At 39.2% G+C, this 18,865-nt stretch overlaps 1 protein-coding gene across 1 annotated transcript; it reads right to left on the bottom strand.

Moving 5' to 3' along the window:
• Positions 1-153: 153 nt before the first annotated feature.
• RAB2B (RAB2B, member RAS oncogene family) lies at positions 154-18,851 on the bottom strand. Its single transcript, XM_076004189.1, has 8 exons — positions 18,517-18,851; positions 18,201-18,272; positions 12,784-12,851; positions 6,719-6,801; positions 6,401-6,493; positions 4,312-4,423; positions 3,647-3,715; positions 154-1,793 (listed from the first exon to the last, which is right to left on the bottom strand). Exons 1-8 carry the CDS (start codon positions 18,560-18,562, stop codon positions 1,686-1,688), a joined length of 651 nt encoding a protein of 216 aa, XP_075860304.1. The 5' UTR covers positions 18,563-18,851; the 3' UTR covers positions 154-1,685.
• Positions 18,852-18,865: the final 14 nt, after the last annotated feature.

The following is an 18,865-nucleotide window of genomic DNA, read 5'->3' as shown; positions in this document are numbered from 1 at the left end:
CAGTGTTAACAATACTACTACTAGATCAAAATCTAGTATAAAACAAATCCCAAAAAGGAGGATTCTTCCATATCTTTGATACAATCCCCTAGGAGGAGAATAGCTACTAATGTTTGGGATACAATCAGAAATGACACATGGAGTATGAACAGCTTGGATACATGCATATGTTTAATAATGAAACAACAACAAAAAAATTAGAAAAATTCATGAGACCTCAGTGCTGTGGAAGTAAATGGGACATCAAGAAAAAAAGATATAGCAACTGACCTAGAAGCCTGATGATGAGTGAAGCAAAGGCAAATTTGGCTAGCATAGTATTATATGCTCTGAAAAGGAGAATGGCTAGAGAAGTACCCACTTATTTGGCTGCTGGGTAACATAGCAGCCTTACTTTATGCTGCATGGAATGGAGACAGAGAACCAGGGAATGGTAGGAAAGGAGAGGGAAAAGAATAACATAGTACCCAGGGCAAGTAAATGGAAAAGCTAGGTAGAATTACAAAGAGATGACTCCCAGGCCTTTTGTTTCCTCTAAAGCCTAAAATAAATCTTAAGTTTTTAAGTATGTCAGTCAAATTCAATGATCACATAATGAGTAGCACTAGGCACTGTGAAGGAATGGTGAGGGGAATGGTTTATAAAAATAAAAGGAGGACATGGATCCTGCTCTTAAGGAGCTTACAACATATATGGGGAGACAGATTCCACACATAAAACAACTAAAAAACATATTTACAAAGTTACATATAAATAAATATACATATAAATATACATATGAATAACATGAAAGCTAAGGGGTACTATATCAATAAATTTTTACTTAGAGTCCTTAGGTCAGTCAGTGACGGCTTTCTAAAGAAATTTTTTTTGGACTTTTAAATATAATGTTAGTGAAGAGTAGGGCATGTGCAAAGATATGGAAGTAGGAATAAATATGTCATGTCCAGTAAGCAGATTAGCTTGATTAGAGTACAAAGTCTAACTAGGTCTAGTTAAGAAGTAAGTATGATGAAACAGTAGAAGTCCATCTGGTGAAAGACTACAATATTAGATTTGGTCCCTAAAACAAAATGAACACAGAACATATTTTTCTTTAGGTAATTAAGTGGCTATAGGTCCAGGACCAACTTCACTGCTCTCAAAACTTTCGTAGTTACTCTAAGAGATAGAAACTAACAATGAGATAGTACTCAGCATCCCTAAGCAAGTAGAAGGAACTGCCTTTTGCAAAAATTCTTATGAAGTGGCAAGTAGACCCCCAAAGGCAAGAAAAACTCAATGAAATTCCTCGGCAGAAGATCTATCATCTAAAGGCCAGCCAGATCACAGTAATCTCAAGTGTTCAAGCAGAATGTCCTTAATCCTAATTCTTGGTGGGGAGCAGATTGTATATGCTTATGAAATTATTTATTTTTTAACTACTGTGACAATAAACTTTGATCCTAACATTTTAGAAATTAAAATAACAGGGTGAGAAGAGCCCTAATCTATAGGGAATGTTCACGTCCCTGAAGAAGGACAGGTCAGCAATGGCCCAAATTCTCCCTTGATCTTTAAGTGGAAAGGCAAAACATCACACCTTGAAAAGAGGCTGCTCTCAGCCAAAGCAAGTAAGACCTCTTTCATTAAGCCTATTGATCTGAAGCTGTTCCAGGAAGGAAAAAAGAGTTCAGGCCAGATGTTCAGCAGCAGCCAGAGTTGGACCCTATGTCACGACTGTTCCGCTGGGAGGCGCTGGGTCCCACTGATGTACAAATTGACTGTTGGGGCCCAATCTTGATGCCATTTGCCTGTAAGAGAAAAGAGGCAATAGTTCTCAATTCAGTGTTAAAGTGAATGGGAGAAAGGAGAAATAAATAATTTTCTAAAAGTAGGCATGACCTTGGCAGTTAACCGTGTGCTCTAGCCAGCCTGTTGTGGAACAATAATCTATGATAACAAGACTAAGATGATTACCTGTGGCATAAGTATCACAGTTAACTAGAAATGCCTTGTGTGTCCCCTTCCTTTTTTTTTTTTTTTTTTTAAAGAGACAGGGTCTCCCGTGTTACCTACATTGGAGTACAGTGGCTTTTCACAGGCATGATCATTGTGTACCACAGCCTTGAACTCCTGGCTTTACACAACCCTCCCACCTCAGCCTCTCAAGTAGCTGGGACTATAGGCATAACCCACTGTGCCCTATGCCCATTTATTTTCTTGAGGGTCTTGCTCTGTTGTCCCGGGTAGAGTGCAGTAGTGTTATCAGAGCTCACTGCAACCTCAAACTCCTGGGCTCAAGCAATCTTCCTGCCTCAGCCTCCCAAGTAGCTGGAACTACAGGCACATGCCACCATGCCCAATTTTTTTTCTATTTTTAGTAGAAATGGGGTCTCGCTCTTGCTCAGGCTGGTCTTGAACTCCTGACCTCAAGCGATTCTCCCACCTCAGCCTCCCAGAGTGCTAGGATTACAGACGTTGAGCCACCTTGCCTAGCCCCTGTTCCTATTTTTAAGATGTACTATTTTACTTAAATTTCATAGCTATGTGCAGAATTAGGATGTGATTAGGTAAGAGTAAGAGGAGGCAAAGAATAGAAATAGCAAATTAGCATATGATTCTTTTTTGTTTTGTCCCAGAATTTGCTTTATAGAAATGGCCCTTCTAAGAATTAAGAATTATACCTCCCCATGTTCTGGAATCATAAGAAAATGAGGTTGAAAAGAAAATCTCCCATTTTTTTTTTTTTTTTTGAGACAGAGTCTCGCTTTGTTGCCCAGGCTAGAGTGAGTGCCGTGGCATCAGCCTAGCTCACAGCAACCTCAAACTCCTGGGCTGAAGCAATCCTCTTGCCTCAGCCTCCCAAGTACCTGGGACTACAGGCATGTGCCACCATGCCCAGCTAATGTTTTTCTATATATATTAGTTGGCCAATTAGTTTCTTTCTATTTATAGTAGAGACGGGGTTTCGCTCTTGCTCAGGCTGGTTTTGAACTCCTGACCTCAAGCAATCTGCTCTTCTCGGCCTCCCAGAGTGCTAGGATTACAGGCGTGAGCCACCGCGCCCGGCCTATCTCCCATATTTTATAGGCCTTTTAGATCACCAACTAATAATCTCTTTAAGCATTCTGGGTCTCAGACTTGAGGAAAGACAGAAAATGATGACAGGTTTCTGTGTATCTATATAAAAAAGCAAGTTTGAATTGGCAGAGCTATGAGTAGTATAATGATAAATGGGGAATATAAGCATTCCCTTTTTTTTTTTTTTTTTTGAGACAGAGTCTCACTCTGTTGCCCCAGCTAGAGTGCCGTAGCATCAGCCTAGCTCACAGTGACCTCAAAATCCTGGGCTCAAGCGATTCTTCTGCCTCAGCCTCCCAAGTAGCTGGGACTACAGGCATGTGCCACCATGCCCAGCTAATTTTTTCTATATATATTAGTTGGCCAATTAATTTCTTTCTATTTATAGTAGAGACGGGGTCTCACTCTTGCTCAGGCTGGTTTCAAACTCCTGATCTTCAGTGATCCACCCACCTCGGCCTCCCAGAGTGCTAGGATTACAGGCGTGAGCCACCGCGCCTGGCCTAAGCATTCCATTTTACAGAGCTTCCAATTCTATTCAGAACAAATCGAAGTTAACTGGCAGCATCCCCACCCTTCTTACCTCATTGTGGACATCAAATAAACCCTGCTGGATCTTCCTATATATTTCTTTGGCTGTGTTAATGAAGGCCTAAAGGAGACATAAATCATATTATCAGTCTCAAGTTTAGGTAAAGAAATGAGAGAAAGAGAATATAAATATTCCTATTTGGATTTCTAAGGCAAATTAGGAACCATTAGAAGGTAATAAAATTATAGAAGTTCCCCCAAATGTCACTATAAAAACCATTGAGAGTAATTTCAAAAAGAAAAAAGGATTATATGATATTCCGGTACTAATCTAAGGTATTCCTAGGATTTCTAGATTGGTATCATCTGCAAATAAAACAAACATATTCTCTTCTCTATTAGTTACTCAAGATACTATCAATACCAAGCCTAGGAATAACTACAGTAGAAGCCATCAGACACTCCAACTAAAGTGATTTATAACTAACAATGGTGTCTAATCCACACTTACCAATTAATGTTATTCAAAGCAAAAGTAAAACTTTAGAAATCAGGGTAAAAGAAAATGAGATGATTTCCTTAAAAGGAGACATTTTGTTACTATGGCCAAAAGACATCCTTTCTTTACCCATGACTTATAGAAGAGAATTCTGAATAAAAGGACAAGATAATGGTGTAATCTCCAAAGAGCTTTCCCCACTTTTTTCCAAATAGTACCTCTTCAACATTGCAGGCTGTTTTGGCTGAAGTTTCCATGAATATAAGTCCATGCTCCCGAGCAAAGGCCTCTCCTTCTTCTCTCTTGACATCCCTACGAGACTCTAGGTCACTACAAGAGATTAATTAGGAAGAAAACTAAAAAAAGATGCAAGTGAAAGAGGAAAATCTAGTTCTAAAAGAATCCCATAGTGGTTTCAACTCTCAGTTAATTTGTAAAGAATGTAGATGCTACACAATACTCTCTTGTATAAGGTTACTGATTTCTGTAGTTTCTTGGAAAATATACTTCAGATTCAGGACAGCTGCTGCATGACTGAAGATAATACCTTACTCTATTATGGCCAGGCATAGTGGCTCATCTGTAATCCCACCACTTTGGGAGGCCAAGCTGGGAGGATCACTTGAGGCCAAGAGTTTGAAACCACCTGGGCAACATAGTGAGATCCTAGCTCTACAAAAAATTTAAAAAATTATCTGGTTTGGCAGTGTATGCCTATAGTCCCAGCTACTCTGGAGGCTGATGTGGGAGGATTGCTTGAACTCAGTTCAATGTTACAATGAGCTATGATCATGACACTGTACTCCAGCCTGGACTATAGTACAAGACCCTGTCTGAGAAAAAAAAATACCAATTTTATATTTACCACCTGTGGCCCTTCTAAACTGTAAGCTCCATGAAAGCAAGGGCATGGCTTTGTTTTTCGTGTTGCAAACTCAGAGTTTGGCACAGTGTCTAATACATAGATTTTCAATAAATCAGTTGAACCAATAAATAAATACAATTAGCCTGTGGCTACAGTTCTCAAACAGTGCTCCTTGGGCATGACTACAAACTCACAAGGGTATCAGGAGATACTTTAAATTTTTGACAGAAACACAGTAACATTCCACATCATAACATCATGTGAATTACAAATTTAAGATCATTTGCAGTGTCGACATCAGATCAAGATGGATTCTGTTCAGTATCTTCTTATCTCTGTGAAGCTGTTTCTGGAAGTTACTGTGATAAAAAAGTACTGCACAAAATTCAATATGGAACAAGAAATGAGAGTGGTAATGTGCAATCTTGATTCCAAAGTTTGAGAAGCTGTGCAGTGTTTAACAGACACACACAGGTCATTAGTAAGTAATTGTGACTATTTAAAAATGTAATGAAAATATTATTTTTCTTTATGTTTTTCATTTTCCAAACAGTTGCTAAGTTGTTATAAAAAATACTTAAGTTGTTTGAAATTAACTATTTAATAATAAAATTATTAGGTACTTCTTTTGGCCTATGAGTGCCAAGAAATCTACTGAGAATAGCATGCATGGACATGTGAGAAAACCAGAACCCTTGTGCATTGCTGGGAGGAATGTAAAACGGTCCAGTTGCTATGGAGAATAGTATGCTGTTCCTCAAAAAATTAAACACAGAATTATCATATGATCTAGCAACCTACTTCTAGGTATATTCCCAAAAGAATTCAGAGCAGGGACTTGAACAGATACATGGTCATAGCAACCTTATTCACAATAGCCAAAAGGTGGCAGCAACCCAAGTGTCCCTGGACAGATGGATAAACAAAATGTGGTATAGACATATATATTCATCCTTAAAATAGAAGGAAATTCTGACACATGCTAGAATATGGATAAACATTGAAGGCATTATGCTAAGTGAAATAAGCCAGTCACAAGAGCACAAATATTGTTATGATTCCACTTATACGTTATACCTATAGTAATCAAATTCATAGAGAAAGAAAGTAGAACGATGGTTGCCATGGGGGTGGAGGGAAGATGGGGAGTTAGTGTTGAATGAGTGTAGAGTTTATTTGAGAAGATGAAGTTCTGGAGATAAATGGTGGGATGGTGTAGAACAATGTGAATATATTATACTTAATGCCACAGAACTGTATACTTAAAAGTAACTAAAATGGTAAATTTTATGTTACATATATTTTACCACAATCAAAAAATTTTCTTACTGAGACACTAAAAGGCACCACAAACTGAAAAAATTTGAAAACCAAGAAACTCAATATCCATAGAGGACTTAGATGACTCCTGTTAACAATTATTCACGGAGATAAAATTTTACCTCTTATTCCCAATCAGCATGATAACCATGTTGGAACTAGAGTGCTGCCGGGCATCCTCTAACCATGAAGTCAGGTGATTGAAGGTTTCACGTCTATAGCAGAAAAATTTAGAAAGTGGGTCAGGGGCCCATTTCAAAAGGCCAAAACAATGCCAAATATATGGGGAAAGAGGGAAAGCTATGTTTGTAACGAAAAATTAATTAGAGAGGTCATTCCTACTTAGCATCCTTAACAGAATCAGTAGATAGAAAAAAAAAAAAAAAGCTTTAGACAATATAAGGAAGAGTCTCCCTCCCAGGCACAAAGATCTGGCTCACCTTGTAATGTCGTATACCAGCAATGCTCCAGCTGCTCCCCTGTAGTAGGAACGGGTGATAGAACGGAAGGATTCTTGCCCAGCCTTTCCCACCAACATGGCAACAAAAAATCCCAACAAAACTAGGTTATTTCCAGTGAACCGACTTTTTCACATGCCATCCTAATACAAAGGACTTAACTAAAAAAAGAACTTCTATTAAGAAAAGAGAATTAGGGAAAGGAAACACACCTGCCCAAGGAGAAGCCCAGGTGGGATATCAGTATTTTTCTATAGGAGTGCAACTGATATTTTGGACAGGTCACTTATTCTTCCTGTTGAGATTGTCCATCAAATTACTGGATGATCAGCATCCCTGGGTTCTAGCCATCAAATGCCACTGGCATCCCATAGTCAGCATGACAATTAAAGATATTCCCATATATTTCACCATATCCCCTATGAAAGAACAACTACAAATAGGACTAGGAACTCAGGATATGCTGTATTTTCAATCCCAAATATGATGTTGAACACATAACATTAATCTTTCTGTTCCTGTTTCATTATCTGTAAGAAGGAAAATTATCTTAGAATGTCAATACCCTGTATAATAGAAGATTCATTCCAATGGATCAATGTAGAAAATTAAATGCCAAGCACTTAAATTGAGCATATGGTAACTGACATTTAGTGTTCCATTGATAATGGCAGGACTACCTGGATAGCCCTTGGTGGGATCCCATCATGAAAAATAGGAATAAGAAACAGGGAAAGAAGCCCAAGGCCCAGGACAGAGTTTTCCTTAAAAAAACAACTGTCCACACTCTAATATCATTTTCAAATGGGCCAAGACATTAAGAGCAATTATATTGTCTTCATATACTGGGTAATTTTGCTTTCTTGATGGAATAGGTTTTTTGTTTTTGTTTTTTGCTTTACGGAAAGCAAAAGCATCTTTTAAATAATAATATGAATACCTTGTGCATTGAATCTATCCTATTAGGAAAGTTTTCACATTCTTGAAATCATTTATCTTCATATCCCTACATAAAAGTTGGGAAGTAAGACTACTGTTCGTATTTTATAGATAGGAAAATTAAGATTGAGGACATGGGAAGATAAATGGTTTTCTCGTAGTATAATACCAATAATAGTGATGATGCTAATGATAACACTGCAATAATATGAACTATTTTTTGGCCTACATGTGTTTCAGGAACTATAAGAGACAATTACTGTATTATCTTATGTAATTCTCTTAGCAACCCTGAGGCAGATATTATTATTATTCCCTTTTAAAATGGGGGAAAATGAGGCTCAAAAGGACAAATTTAGCAACTGGCCAAAAATCATAAAGATTTTAAGTATTGGAGCCATAATTTAAACTTAAGATCTTAATACTTTCTAGTACAAAAATATGTTCTTTTAGCCAATGGGGGCTCACTCTGTCCTTAGGCTGGAGTATATGGCACCATCATAGCTCACTGCAGCCTTGAACTTTAGGGCTCAAGTGATCCTCTGCCTCAGTCTCCCAAATAGCTGGGACTACCAGCACGTATCACCATGCCCAGCTTAAATCGTGATTTGAATGTGAGAAGAGTTCCAGTACACTACCTCTAAGGTTACTTTTCCAACAACACAATCTCTTTCTACAAAAATCATACAAACATTTTAGTGAGTTGTATGACTGTTAGAACATAAGCATCTAAAAATATAGGCCAGCAAGGTGGCTCACACCTGTAATCCCTGTACTTTTGAAGGCCAAGGCCAGAGGATGGCTTGAGACCAGGAGTTTGAGACCACCTGGCAACACAGCAAAAACTCGTCTCTACAAAAAATAAGGAAAATTATCCAGGGGTAGTGGTGTGTGCCTGTAGTCCCAGCTACTCAGAAGGCTGAGGCAGGAGAATCACTTGGGCCCAGAAGCTCAAGGCTTTAGTGAGCTATGATTGCACCACTGCACGCCAGTCTGGACAACAAAGTGAGATACCATCTCTAAAAAATGTAGTAATAATAAAAAAATAAGGCTGGGCACAGTGCCTCAAGCCTGTAATCCTAACACTCTGGGAGGCCAATGCAGAAGGATCACTTGAGGATAGAAGTTCTAGACCAACTTGAGTAAGATCCCGTCTCTACAAAAAACAAAAATTAGCCAGAAGTACTGGCATGCGCCTGTAATCCCAGCTACTCAGCAGGCTGAGGCAGGAAGATTGAGGATCACTTGAGCCCAGGAGTTAAAGGTTGCAGTGAGCTATGATGACACCACTGCATTCTAGCTGGGGTGACAAAAAGAGACGCTGTCTCAAAAATAATTAAATAAATAAAATAATTCTAAAGTCCTTTGTCAGTAATACTAATAATTTTAAGTTTGTTTTTTTTTTTTTTTTTTTTTTTTGAGACAGAGTCTCACTTTGTTGTCCAGGCTAGAGTGAGTGCCGTGGCGTCAGCCTAGCTCACAGCCACCTCAAACTCCTGGGCTTGAGTGATCCTTCTGCCTCAGCCTCCCGAGTAGCTGGGACTACAGGCATGCGCCACCATGCCCGGCTAATTTTATATATATATATATCAGTTGGCCAATTAATTTCTTTCTATTTATAGTAGAGACGGGGTCTCGCTCTTGCTCAGGCTGGTTTTGAACTCCTGACCTTGAGCAATCCGCCCGCCTCGGCCTCCCAAGAGCTAGAATTTTAAGTTTTAAAAGATACTTTTTCCCTCCAAGAGCTCACTTAAAGTTTTGTATTTACTTCCAAATACTTTCATGTCTTACATTATTTGGGTCCTGTTTTCCTTTTATCTCTTATTTTTTCTCCTCTTCTGCTATAACTGAAAGCCCTCCTCCACTTCCCCTATAGCTTATCAGAAACTAAAAAGGAAAAGTTTGTAGAAGGCCCACATGATGGTTGAATTTCATGGCAGCATTTATCTTTAGCAGGTGAAAATACTTCCAGTCATCAGAAAACCGTTTAACCCTTTGCACTTGGATGTCGAGTGTGGATAATGTGGAGTGGATAATGAGAAAAAAGCAAGCGAGTGCAAAGGGTTAAAATCAAATCAGTCTATTTCAGTTCAGTTCAGTTCATGAACCAAAGTGTGTGGGCCAGAAAGAGTTAGTGGTTCAACTTGGGCTGGTCTGCATCAGTCGCAGGTATCCTTTTCCTTACTCAGTAAAAAATCAGAAGCAGCAAAAGACTAAGATGAAGGTTTGATAAAAGAATTAGCAGTTATCTAATTTCTCCCAAGTGGAAGCATCACATTATACTCTGAAGATATAAAGTTTGAAGTATCAACTCCTAGAAAGTCAGATATACTCTTTTCCTAAGAATCCAAATGCAGGAATGCATTTGGATTAAGGAAAAAAAATTTTTTTAAATGCATTCCAAAGTAAAATACAAATTAATTTGGGATTATTTAATCAATATTTTACATTAGCTACAGTACAATGCCTCTTCATTAGCAAGGTTATTTGAGAATACATACATATATATATATATATACACACACATATACACAAGATAAAAAGTAACATCGTTCTTTAAATCCTTATCAGTATCAGAACAGTGACAACAAAATACTTTGGATAACCTGATCTCTTCAAAATACCCATCACAGTAATCCCTAAACATGTTCATGTAGAATGGCTTTGGAAGTAAGGGAATGGGTTAAAAAAGTGGGGAGATAAGGTGGGTAAAAAATGGACAGGAGATTAGGGCTGACAAGGAAGAAATGATCAGCCTTACCCTCAAAGCAACAGACAAGACAGACACTCCATTATAGCAGTTATGAATCCCTTAAAAGCTCAAAATAAGTAGAAAACCACAGTATTCTAAACCCTATTTCTTTTTATGACTCAGCAAAGATTAATCTCAAAACAATTTTTAAAAGGGAGCAGAAAAAGAACTACAACAGTTAGGCCGGCCCAGTGGCTCATGCCTGTAAACCTAGCACTCTGGAAGGCCAAGGCGGGAGGATCGCTCAAGGTCAGGAGTTCCAGACCAGCCTGGGGGTGGGGGACATGGGCAATATACGTAACCTTAACATTTGTACCCCCATAATATGCTGAAATAAAAAAAAAAAATGGGAGAAAAAAAAAAAAAGGACCAGCCTGAGCAAGAGTGAGACCTGTCTCTACTAAAAACAGAAAGAAATTAATTAGCCAAAAAAATAAATAAATATATATATATATATATATATATATATATATATATATATATATATATATAATTAGCCGGGCATGGTGGCACATGCCTGTAGTCCCAGCTACTTGGGAGGCTGAGGCAGAAGGATCGCCTCAGGCCAGGAGTTTGAGGTTGCTGTGAGCTACGCTGACGCCATGGCACTTTAGCCTGGGCAACAGAGTGAGACTCTGTCTCAAAAAAAAAAGAAATGTGAAGTGATTCATGGCCCTATAATTAGATTGACAAAATATGGTGAGATGAAAAATCTGATCAGAAGGGCAAAAGATTTTTAAATGCTTGGAAATGTAACAAATTTACAGAATATCATCCTAGTTAAAAGCACCTGATTAATCAGTGCATCCAAAAGAGGTAACAACTTTAGAGATCACCAGAAAAGGACTGTCTAATAAGGCCCTAGAGCAGCAAAAAACTACTTTTAAGACATACACCTGGGCCAGGTGCGGTGGCTCACGTCTGTAATCTTAGCATTCTGGGAGGCCGAGGCGGGAGGATCACTTGAGATCAGGAGTTCAAGACTAGCCTGAGTGAGAGCAAGACCCCGTCTCTACTAAAAAATAGAAAGAAATTAATTGGCCAACTAAAAATATATAGAAAAAATTAGCCGGGCATGGTGGCACATGCCTGTAGTCCCAGCTACTCAGAAGGCTGAGGCAGGAGGATTGCTTGAGCCCAGGAGTTTGAGGTTGCTGTGAACTAGGCTAACACCATGGCACTCTAGCCTGGGCAACAGAGTGAGACTGTCTCAAAAAAAAAAAAAAAAAAAAAAAAAAAGGACATACACCTGTGTGTGGTAGTGGGGATGATGGATGACAAGGAGGAAGAAAGTGGCAAAAGGGAGAAAAAGGAAACATAACTTGTGCACTGCTTGTAAATATAATGGCTTTAGCTCATTTATCAGAAGAAACAGAATAACATGATACAAAGTAAACAACCATAGGAAAAGATTTTAGCTGATCATTAGTAACTACTTGCTAACTCTCTTTAACTAGAATAGAGACTAAGATATTATTTTCCTCACGGAAAAGAAAGGTACAAGTCAAATGAGGTAATACACATGAAAGCAATTTATCTGGATGAAGCAAAATTACACTAAGGCAAGCTAAATTTTGGCAAAACCACATTTATCAAATTTTAAGATATGCATAACCTTTAACCCAGAATTTCTATTTCTAGGCAGGTATTCCAAAGAAATTCTCAAACATTTGCATAAAAACTTAGTAAATAAGAGTGAATATTCAGTGAAACTTTGCAATAATGAAAAATTGTAAACAATCTAAATTTCTATCATTGGGAGGATAAATAAATTATGGTATATTCTATGACTATGCAGTGGTTAAAAGGAATGAGGTAGATCTATATGTATTGATAAGGAAACATCTCTAAAATAGAAATTGTTCAATAAAAAAATAATCTAAGTCACACAGCTAGGTCTACTTTATCACAACTCTATACATGCAAACATTAATAAATACAAAACCACTACCATATGTTTGTGTTTATATTCATGTATTTAAATGCACAGAAAAAGTCTGAAAGCATACACATTGAATGATTAATAGTGAATTCCTCTGGCAGAGTAGCAACCAAGACTGGGAGGGAGAAAGGGTTTTTGTGTATGAAGCAGACGTCCACTTTTAACTCTAGAAACTTATATTGTTGATTTTATTTTCACTAAAATAAATGAATATATTACTTGGGTCATATAAAACAAAATTAAAAGATATGGCATTCAAAATTTGTAACTGTAACTTCCCCATCTCTTTGATTTCGTGCTTCCTCTATTTCATCTTCACCATTAGTCCCACCTTCACAGCCCTTTTTCCCTGCATCAGCCTTTATTGTTATATTTGGGTCTTGGTCAGGGACTAAATTATTTTTCCTCTCTCACCGTATCCCAGATTTGCAGTTTGATTTGTTTCCCATCAATGTTGACCATACGAGCTCCAAACTCCACACCTGTCGGTGAAGACCAAGAGAAAGAATGTGATTCTCCTGAACAACAGCCATGTTCATTGAGAGGTCTGTGCAGTCCCTCGATGTGTTATAACCCATCCTTTATCTGTACTCAGTGCCACTAATCCCCTTACTGATATTTGTTCCAATTAATTTTGTGTTCAAGTTCCTTCATTTCCCTTCTAGAATTAAGAAATTGTGTTCTAAGTGATAATGACCTCAGAGTATAACCAAAATGCAGATATGTGAATAAAACTAATTAAGAAGTCAAGCCATGTACGGTGGATCAGGCCTGTAATCCTAGCACTCTAGGAGGCCGAGGCGGGCGGATTGCTCGAAGTCAGGAGTTCGAAACCAGCCTGAGCAAGAGCAAGACCCCGTCTCTACCATAAATAGAAAGAAATTAATTGGCCAACTAATATATATAGAAAAAAAATTAGCCAGGCATGGTGGCGCATGCCTGTAGTCCCAGCTACTCGGGAGGCTGAGGCAGTAGGATTGCTTCAGCCCAGGAGTTTGAGGTGGCTGTGAGCTAGGGTGATGTCACGGCACTCACTCTAGCCTGGGCAACAAAGTGAGACTCTGTCTCCAAAAAAAAAAAAAAAATCAAATAAGAAAGGTGAATAAATTTTTAGCAATGTTGGTTAATGCTTTAATTTGATTATGTAATATTTAATTTTATAACTTTTTTAAAAAACTTCTAAAATTTTTGAAAATATTTCCTGAAATTTTCTCACTTTCTAATCTCTGGTTTGAAACAATATTTATATTTTTGCAATTCTAGAATTTTTTGTTTCAGACAAAGAAACAGTCTCTCAAGAACAATACATTTCAGATGTCTAATAGTCTCCCTTATAGGAGTATGGAAACTCGCATTCTGAATAAGGCTTTTTGTTTACCTAGAAATTCATCTTCTCTTAAGGTATTGCCAGGCCAAAACTTAAAAACCACTTGCCTTAAAAACACTTGAGCATAAGTCAGTCAATTTGTCCTACTTTCATACAGTACTATGCATATAGCATGAGGGATTCAGAGTTCTAAGTAAGAAAGAGCACAAAACTACATTAAGGGTTGATAAGCAACTATTTAGTGGCCCTATATAGGTATGCACAATATATCTAGAATATCTCAACTGTAAGTTGCTGCAGTCAATATGAAAGATACAGAAACCTGGGCCAGGCATGGTGGCTCATACCTGTAATCCTAGTACTTTGGGAGGCTGAGGTGGGAGGATCACTTGAGGTCAGGATTTTAAGGAAAATACAAAAACTGCTTCTTACTATTCCAGCTGCTTCATTAAGAATCAAGTGCTATGCTGGGTAACAGACTTGAACATTAGGTGTAAAACTATTAGAATTCTAGAGGCCTGGCGTGGTGGCTCAAGTTTGTAATCCTAGCACTCTGGGAAGCCGAGGCGGGCGGATTGCTCAAGGTCAGGAGTTCAGAACTAGCCTGAGGCCAGGCGCGGTGGCTCACGCCTGTAATCCTAGCTCTCTGGGAGGCCCAGGTGGGCGGATTGCTCGAGGTCAGGAGTTTGAAACCAGCCTGAGCAAGAGCGAGACCCCGTCTCTACCATAAATAGAAAGAAATTAATTGGCCAACTAATATATATAGAAAAAATTAGCTGGGCATGGTGGCGCATGCCTGTAGTCCCAGCTACTTGGGAGGCTGAGGCAGAAGGATTGTTTGAGCCCAGGAGTTTGAGGTTGCTGTGAGCTAGGCTGACGCCAGGGCACTCACTCTAGCCTAGGCAACAAAGTGAGACTCTGTCTCAAAAAAAAAACAAAAAAAAAAACTAGCCTGAGCGAGGCCCCGTCTCTACTATAAAAATAGAAAGCAATTGGCCAACTAATATATATATATATATATATATATATATGTAAATTAGCCAGGCACTCACTCTAGCCTGGACAACAAAGCGAGACTTTGTCTCAAAAAAAAAAAAAAAAAAAAAGAATTCTAGAGGAAAATGTTGTAAATACTATTCTAGACATTAGCCTAGGCAAAGAATTTATGAAGAAGACCCCAAAGGCAATCACAGTAGCAACAAAAGTAAATAAATGGGACCTGATCAAATTAAAAGCTTCTGCACAGCCAAAGAAACTGTCAAGAGAGCAAACAGACAACCCACAGGATGGGAGAAAATTTTTGCAAGCTACACATCCAATAAAGGGCTGATAACTAGAATCTATTTAGAACTCAGGAAAATCAGCAAGGAAAAAATCAAACAACCCTATCAAAAAATGGGCAAAGGACATGAACAGAAAATTTTCAAAAGAAGACAGAATAAAGGCCAACAAACATATGAAAAAATGCTCAACATCTCTAATCATCAGGGAAATGTAAATCAAAACCGCAATGAGATATCCAGTAAGAATGGCCTCTAACAAAAAGTCCCCAAACAATAAATGTTGGCGTGGATGTGCGGAGAGATAGGAACACTCCTGCACTGCTAGTAGGACTGCAAACTGGTTCAGCCTCTATGGAATGCAATATCGAGATACCTTAAAACGATACAAGTAGATCTACCATTTGATCCAGCAATCCCACTACTGGGCATCTACCCAAAAGATCAAATGACACTCTACAAATGGGACACCTGCACTCGAATGTTTATAGCAGCACAGTTCACAATCGCAAAGGTGTGGAAACAACCCAGGTGCCCATCAATACATGGGTGGATTAATAAAATGTGGTATATATATATATATATATACCATGGAGTACTATTCAGCTTTAAGAAATAATGGTGATATAGCACCTCTTATATTTTCCTGGAGAGAGCTAGAACCCATTCTACTAAGTGAAGTATCTCAAGAATGGAAAAACAGGCCAGGCGAGGTGGCTCAAGCCTGTAATCCTAGCTCTCTGGGAGGCCGAGGCGGGCGGATTGCTCGAGGTCAGGAGTTCAAAACCAGCCTGAGCAAGAGCGAGACCCTGTCTCTACTATAAATAGAAAGAAATTAATTGGCCAACTAATATATATAGAAAAAAAATTAGCTGGGCATGGTGGCACATGCCTGTGGTCCCAGGTACTCGGGAGGCTGAGGCAGTAGGATTGCTTAAGCCCAGGAGTTTGAGGTTGCTGTGAGCTAGGGTGATGCCATGGCACTCACTCTAGCCTGGGCAACAAAGTGAGACTCTGTCTCAAAAAAAAAAAAAAAAAAAAAAAAGAATAGAAAAACAAGCACCACATGTACTCACCAGCAAATTGGTATTAATGGATCAACACCTAAGTGGACATATAGGAATAACATTTATCGGGTGGTAGGAGGGGGGAGGAGGGGATGGGTATATATAAACATAATGAGTGAGATGTGCAACGTTTGGGGGATGGTCATGCTTGAAGTTCTGACTCGAGGGAGGAGGGGGTCATGGGCAATATACGTAACCTTAACATTTGTACCCCCATAATATGCTGAAATAAAAAAATGGAAAAAGGAAAAAAAAAGAATCAAATGGTAGCTATTGAAAAAGGTCACTAAAAATCTTTTTTTTTCCCTTTCTGGACAATTAAGAATGGTATTTGTCTACTTTTGTGCAATTTATTCTAGTTATACACTCAAAGACCTTTATTTTTATTTGGTACATTTTTTTCTATCCGCATGTCTTGTTTGTCATGGTACAGAAGACTGAACTCAGAAAGAAACACAGGCTCCACTGGACTTTGGGGAAAACTTGATTGATAATTTCACTCCTTCACTTTAAAAACCTGGTATTTGCTTCCTGTTATCCTCAGAGATTTCAAAATTTGGTACCTACCTTTTTTTGTGTAGCTTTATTTCTTGCCAGTCTCCACTTCAAACTCCATGCTCCAGGCCATATTCAATTACTTTCTGTTTTCTGAATGTGGTCTCATCTCTGCCATCCCTGAGCCTTTGCATCCCTAGCCTGTCCCTGATGCCCTAATCATTTTCCCTTATCTCTACAACTGCTTTGCCTGACTTCTCACTCTTTAATATTCAACCTTTCCTGATAGAGATGGCAGCCTCTCGTCACCTTCTGCAATTAAAATTTACTTGTCAGTAACTTCTCCCAGCCCTACTTCCTTCCTTAGAAGACTATAAGCACTTAAGGACAGGCACAAGGTTGCCTTGCTAAGTATTATACCATTAGCCCCTATCACAGTGCAAGAATCACTTAATATCACTTTAAAAAAATATTTTGTTTGCCTTTGCTTTGTAGGTGTAAAACAAGAAAACAAAAAATATTTTCTATTCTCTAAATCCTTTTCTAACCCCATCAACTATTTGGATCTGAATAAACCCACTGGGCATAGTGGTACCTTCAGATTTCTATGCAGGTGGGACTTGAAAGAACATGGTAAGAATAGGGAGCTAGGGTTTTGTTTTAGAAGGTGCATTTGCATGGCAAGAAAGCTACCTTTATATATGTATTGTTTTATTTGGGCTAGGGTTATGGAGATTACGGATAGGAAGATGTTAAAGCCCCTGCAGGCCATGCCTTACCACAAATATGTGGCAGATGTTAATACTTTCTAGGATCACCAGTGAGTTTTTGGAACTCTATTATACTCTCTTTTTTTTTGAGACAGAGTCTCACTCTGTTGCCTGGGCTATAATGCTGTGGCATCAGCCTAGCACACAGCAATCTCAAACTCCTGGGCTCAAGCAATCCTTCTGCCTCAGCCTCTCAAGTAGCTGGGACTACAGACATGTGCCACTATGCCTGGCTAATTTTTTCTATATATTTTTAGTTGTCCAGTTAATTTCTTTCTATTTTTAGTAGAGACAGGATCTCACTCTTGCTCAGGCTGGTCTGGAACTCCTGAGCTCAAACGATTCTCCTGCCTCAGTTTCCCAGAGTGCTAGGATTACAGGCGTGAGCCACTGCGTCAGCCTATACTCTTTTCTTTAAAAGGAAAGTTATTAATTTTATCTGCCTTTTAATTCTAAGGCTAGGATAACTCTTCAATTTGCTTCTTCGTCTCCAATATTAAAAAAAACAATCTATGTTTATATCGAAAAATATATGTGAGGTTGGTACTAATTTACTGCAAAACACAGATGAGTTTTTGAATTAGCAGTATACTTTCGTGGGATTTTACATAAACATACAAATTGCATTTGAAAAAAATCCTATGGCAACTAGCCCAGACCTCACACTCATTTCTAAAGTTCCCTTAAATTAAAATTATTTACTCTCCATTAAACTACTCCCCTTTATCAACGTTTGTTTAGTCACTCTTCATTAACATAACTTTGGACTAGTTTAAAGTCGTGAGAGGTAACTTTTTACTCCGCACACTGAAGGCTACTAACTTTCTTTCTGCTTTAGCAATTTAGCTAGTCAGGTTTTATTATCTGTTCTGGAGCAGGTAGATGCACTTACCTATTGTGAGGTCGTGGACAGGCTGGAACCGTTTGTCTGTGAACTGCAGGAGGAGACATGATTTCCCCACACCTGAAAGAGGAGGATGCGCGTTCTAGGAGTCACGCGGCCGGGAACCCCTTCTTGAGTCTGGACGTCCGGGACAGGTGTAGGGGAGACCTGAGCCCCGAGCCCCGCCCCCGGCCCCACCGTCCCGCCCCGCCCCCGCCCGCTAGTCTCGAATCGCCCAGCCCACTAAGTGAGCCCCGCCCCCGCGACTCGATTTGGGAGCTTTGGATCCCTGCCCCAGCCTTGAAGGCGGTCCACCGCGGGTTACCTGTGTCCCCGATGATGATGTACTTGAAGAGATAAGCATAAGTCATGGTCCCGAGTCCTCAGGATTCCGGGTACGCCCGACTTCTACAGCCACTTACCTCCGACCTCTCTAGCCACTCAATCTACCGAGCTCCTTACTTTTTTTTTTTTTTCCCCCTCTCCGGCTCCTCTAGCCCAGATCACGTCTCTATTGCTCTCCCCAGAAATCCTCACTAGGTCCGGAGTACCCAACGGTACCTCCAGGGACGCCTCTAGCACTTCTACGTGCCATTATCCCACCAAGCTCCAGGGGGCGATAGCTAGCTTTTCCGTACGCTCGGCGCCTGACTCGCTGCAGCCCCACGGTGCTC

Source organism: Microcebus murinus, chromosome 6, assembly GCF_040939455.1.
Source record: "Microcebus murinus isolate Inina chromosome 6, M.murinus_Inina_mat1.0, whole genome shotgun sequence".
Taxonomy (NCBI): domain Eukaryota; kingdom Metazoa; phylum Chordata; class Mammalia; order Primates; family Cheirogaleidae; genus Microcebus; species Microcebus murinus.
This window is presented reverse-complemented; position numbering and strand designations above follow the sequence as displayed.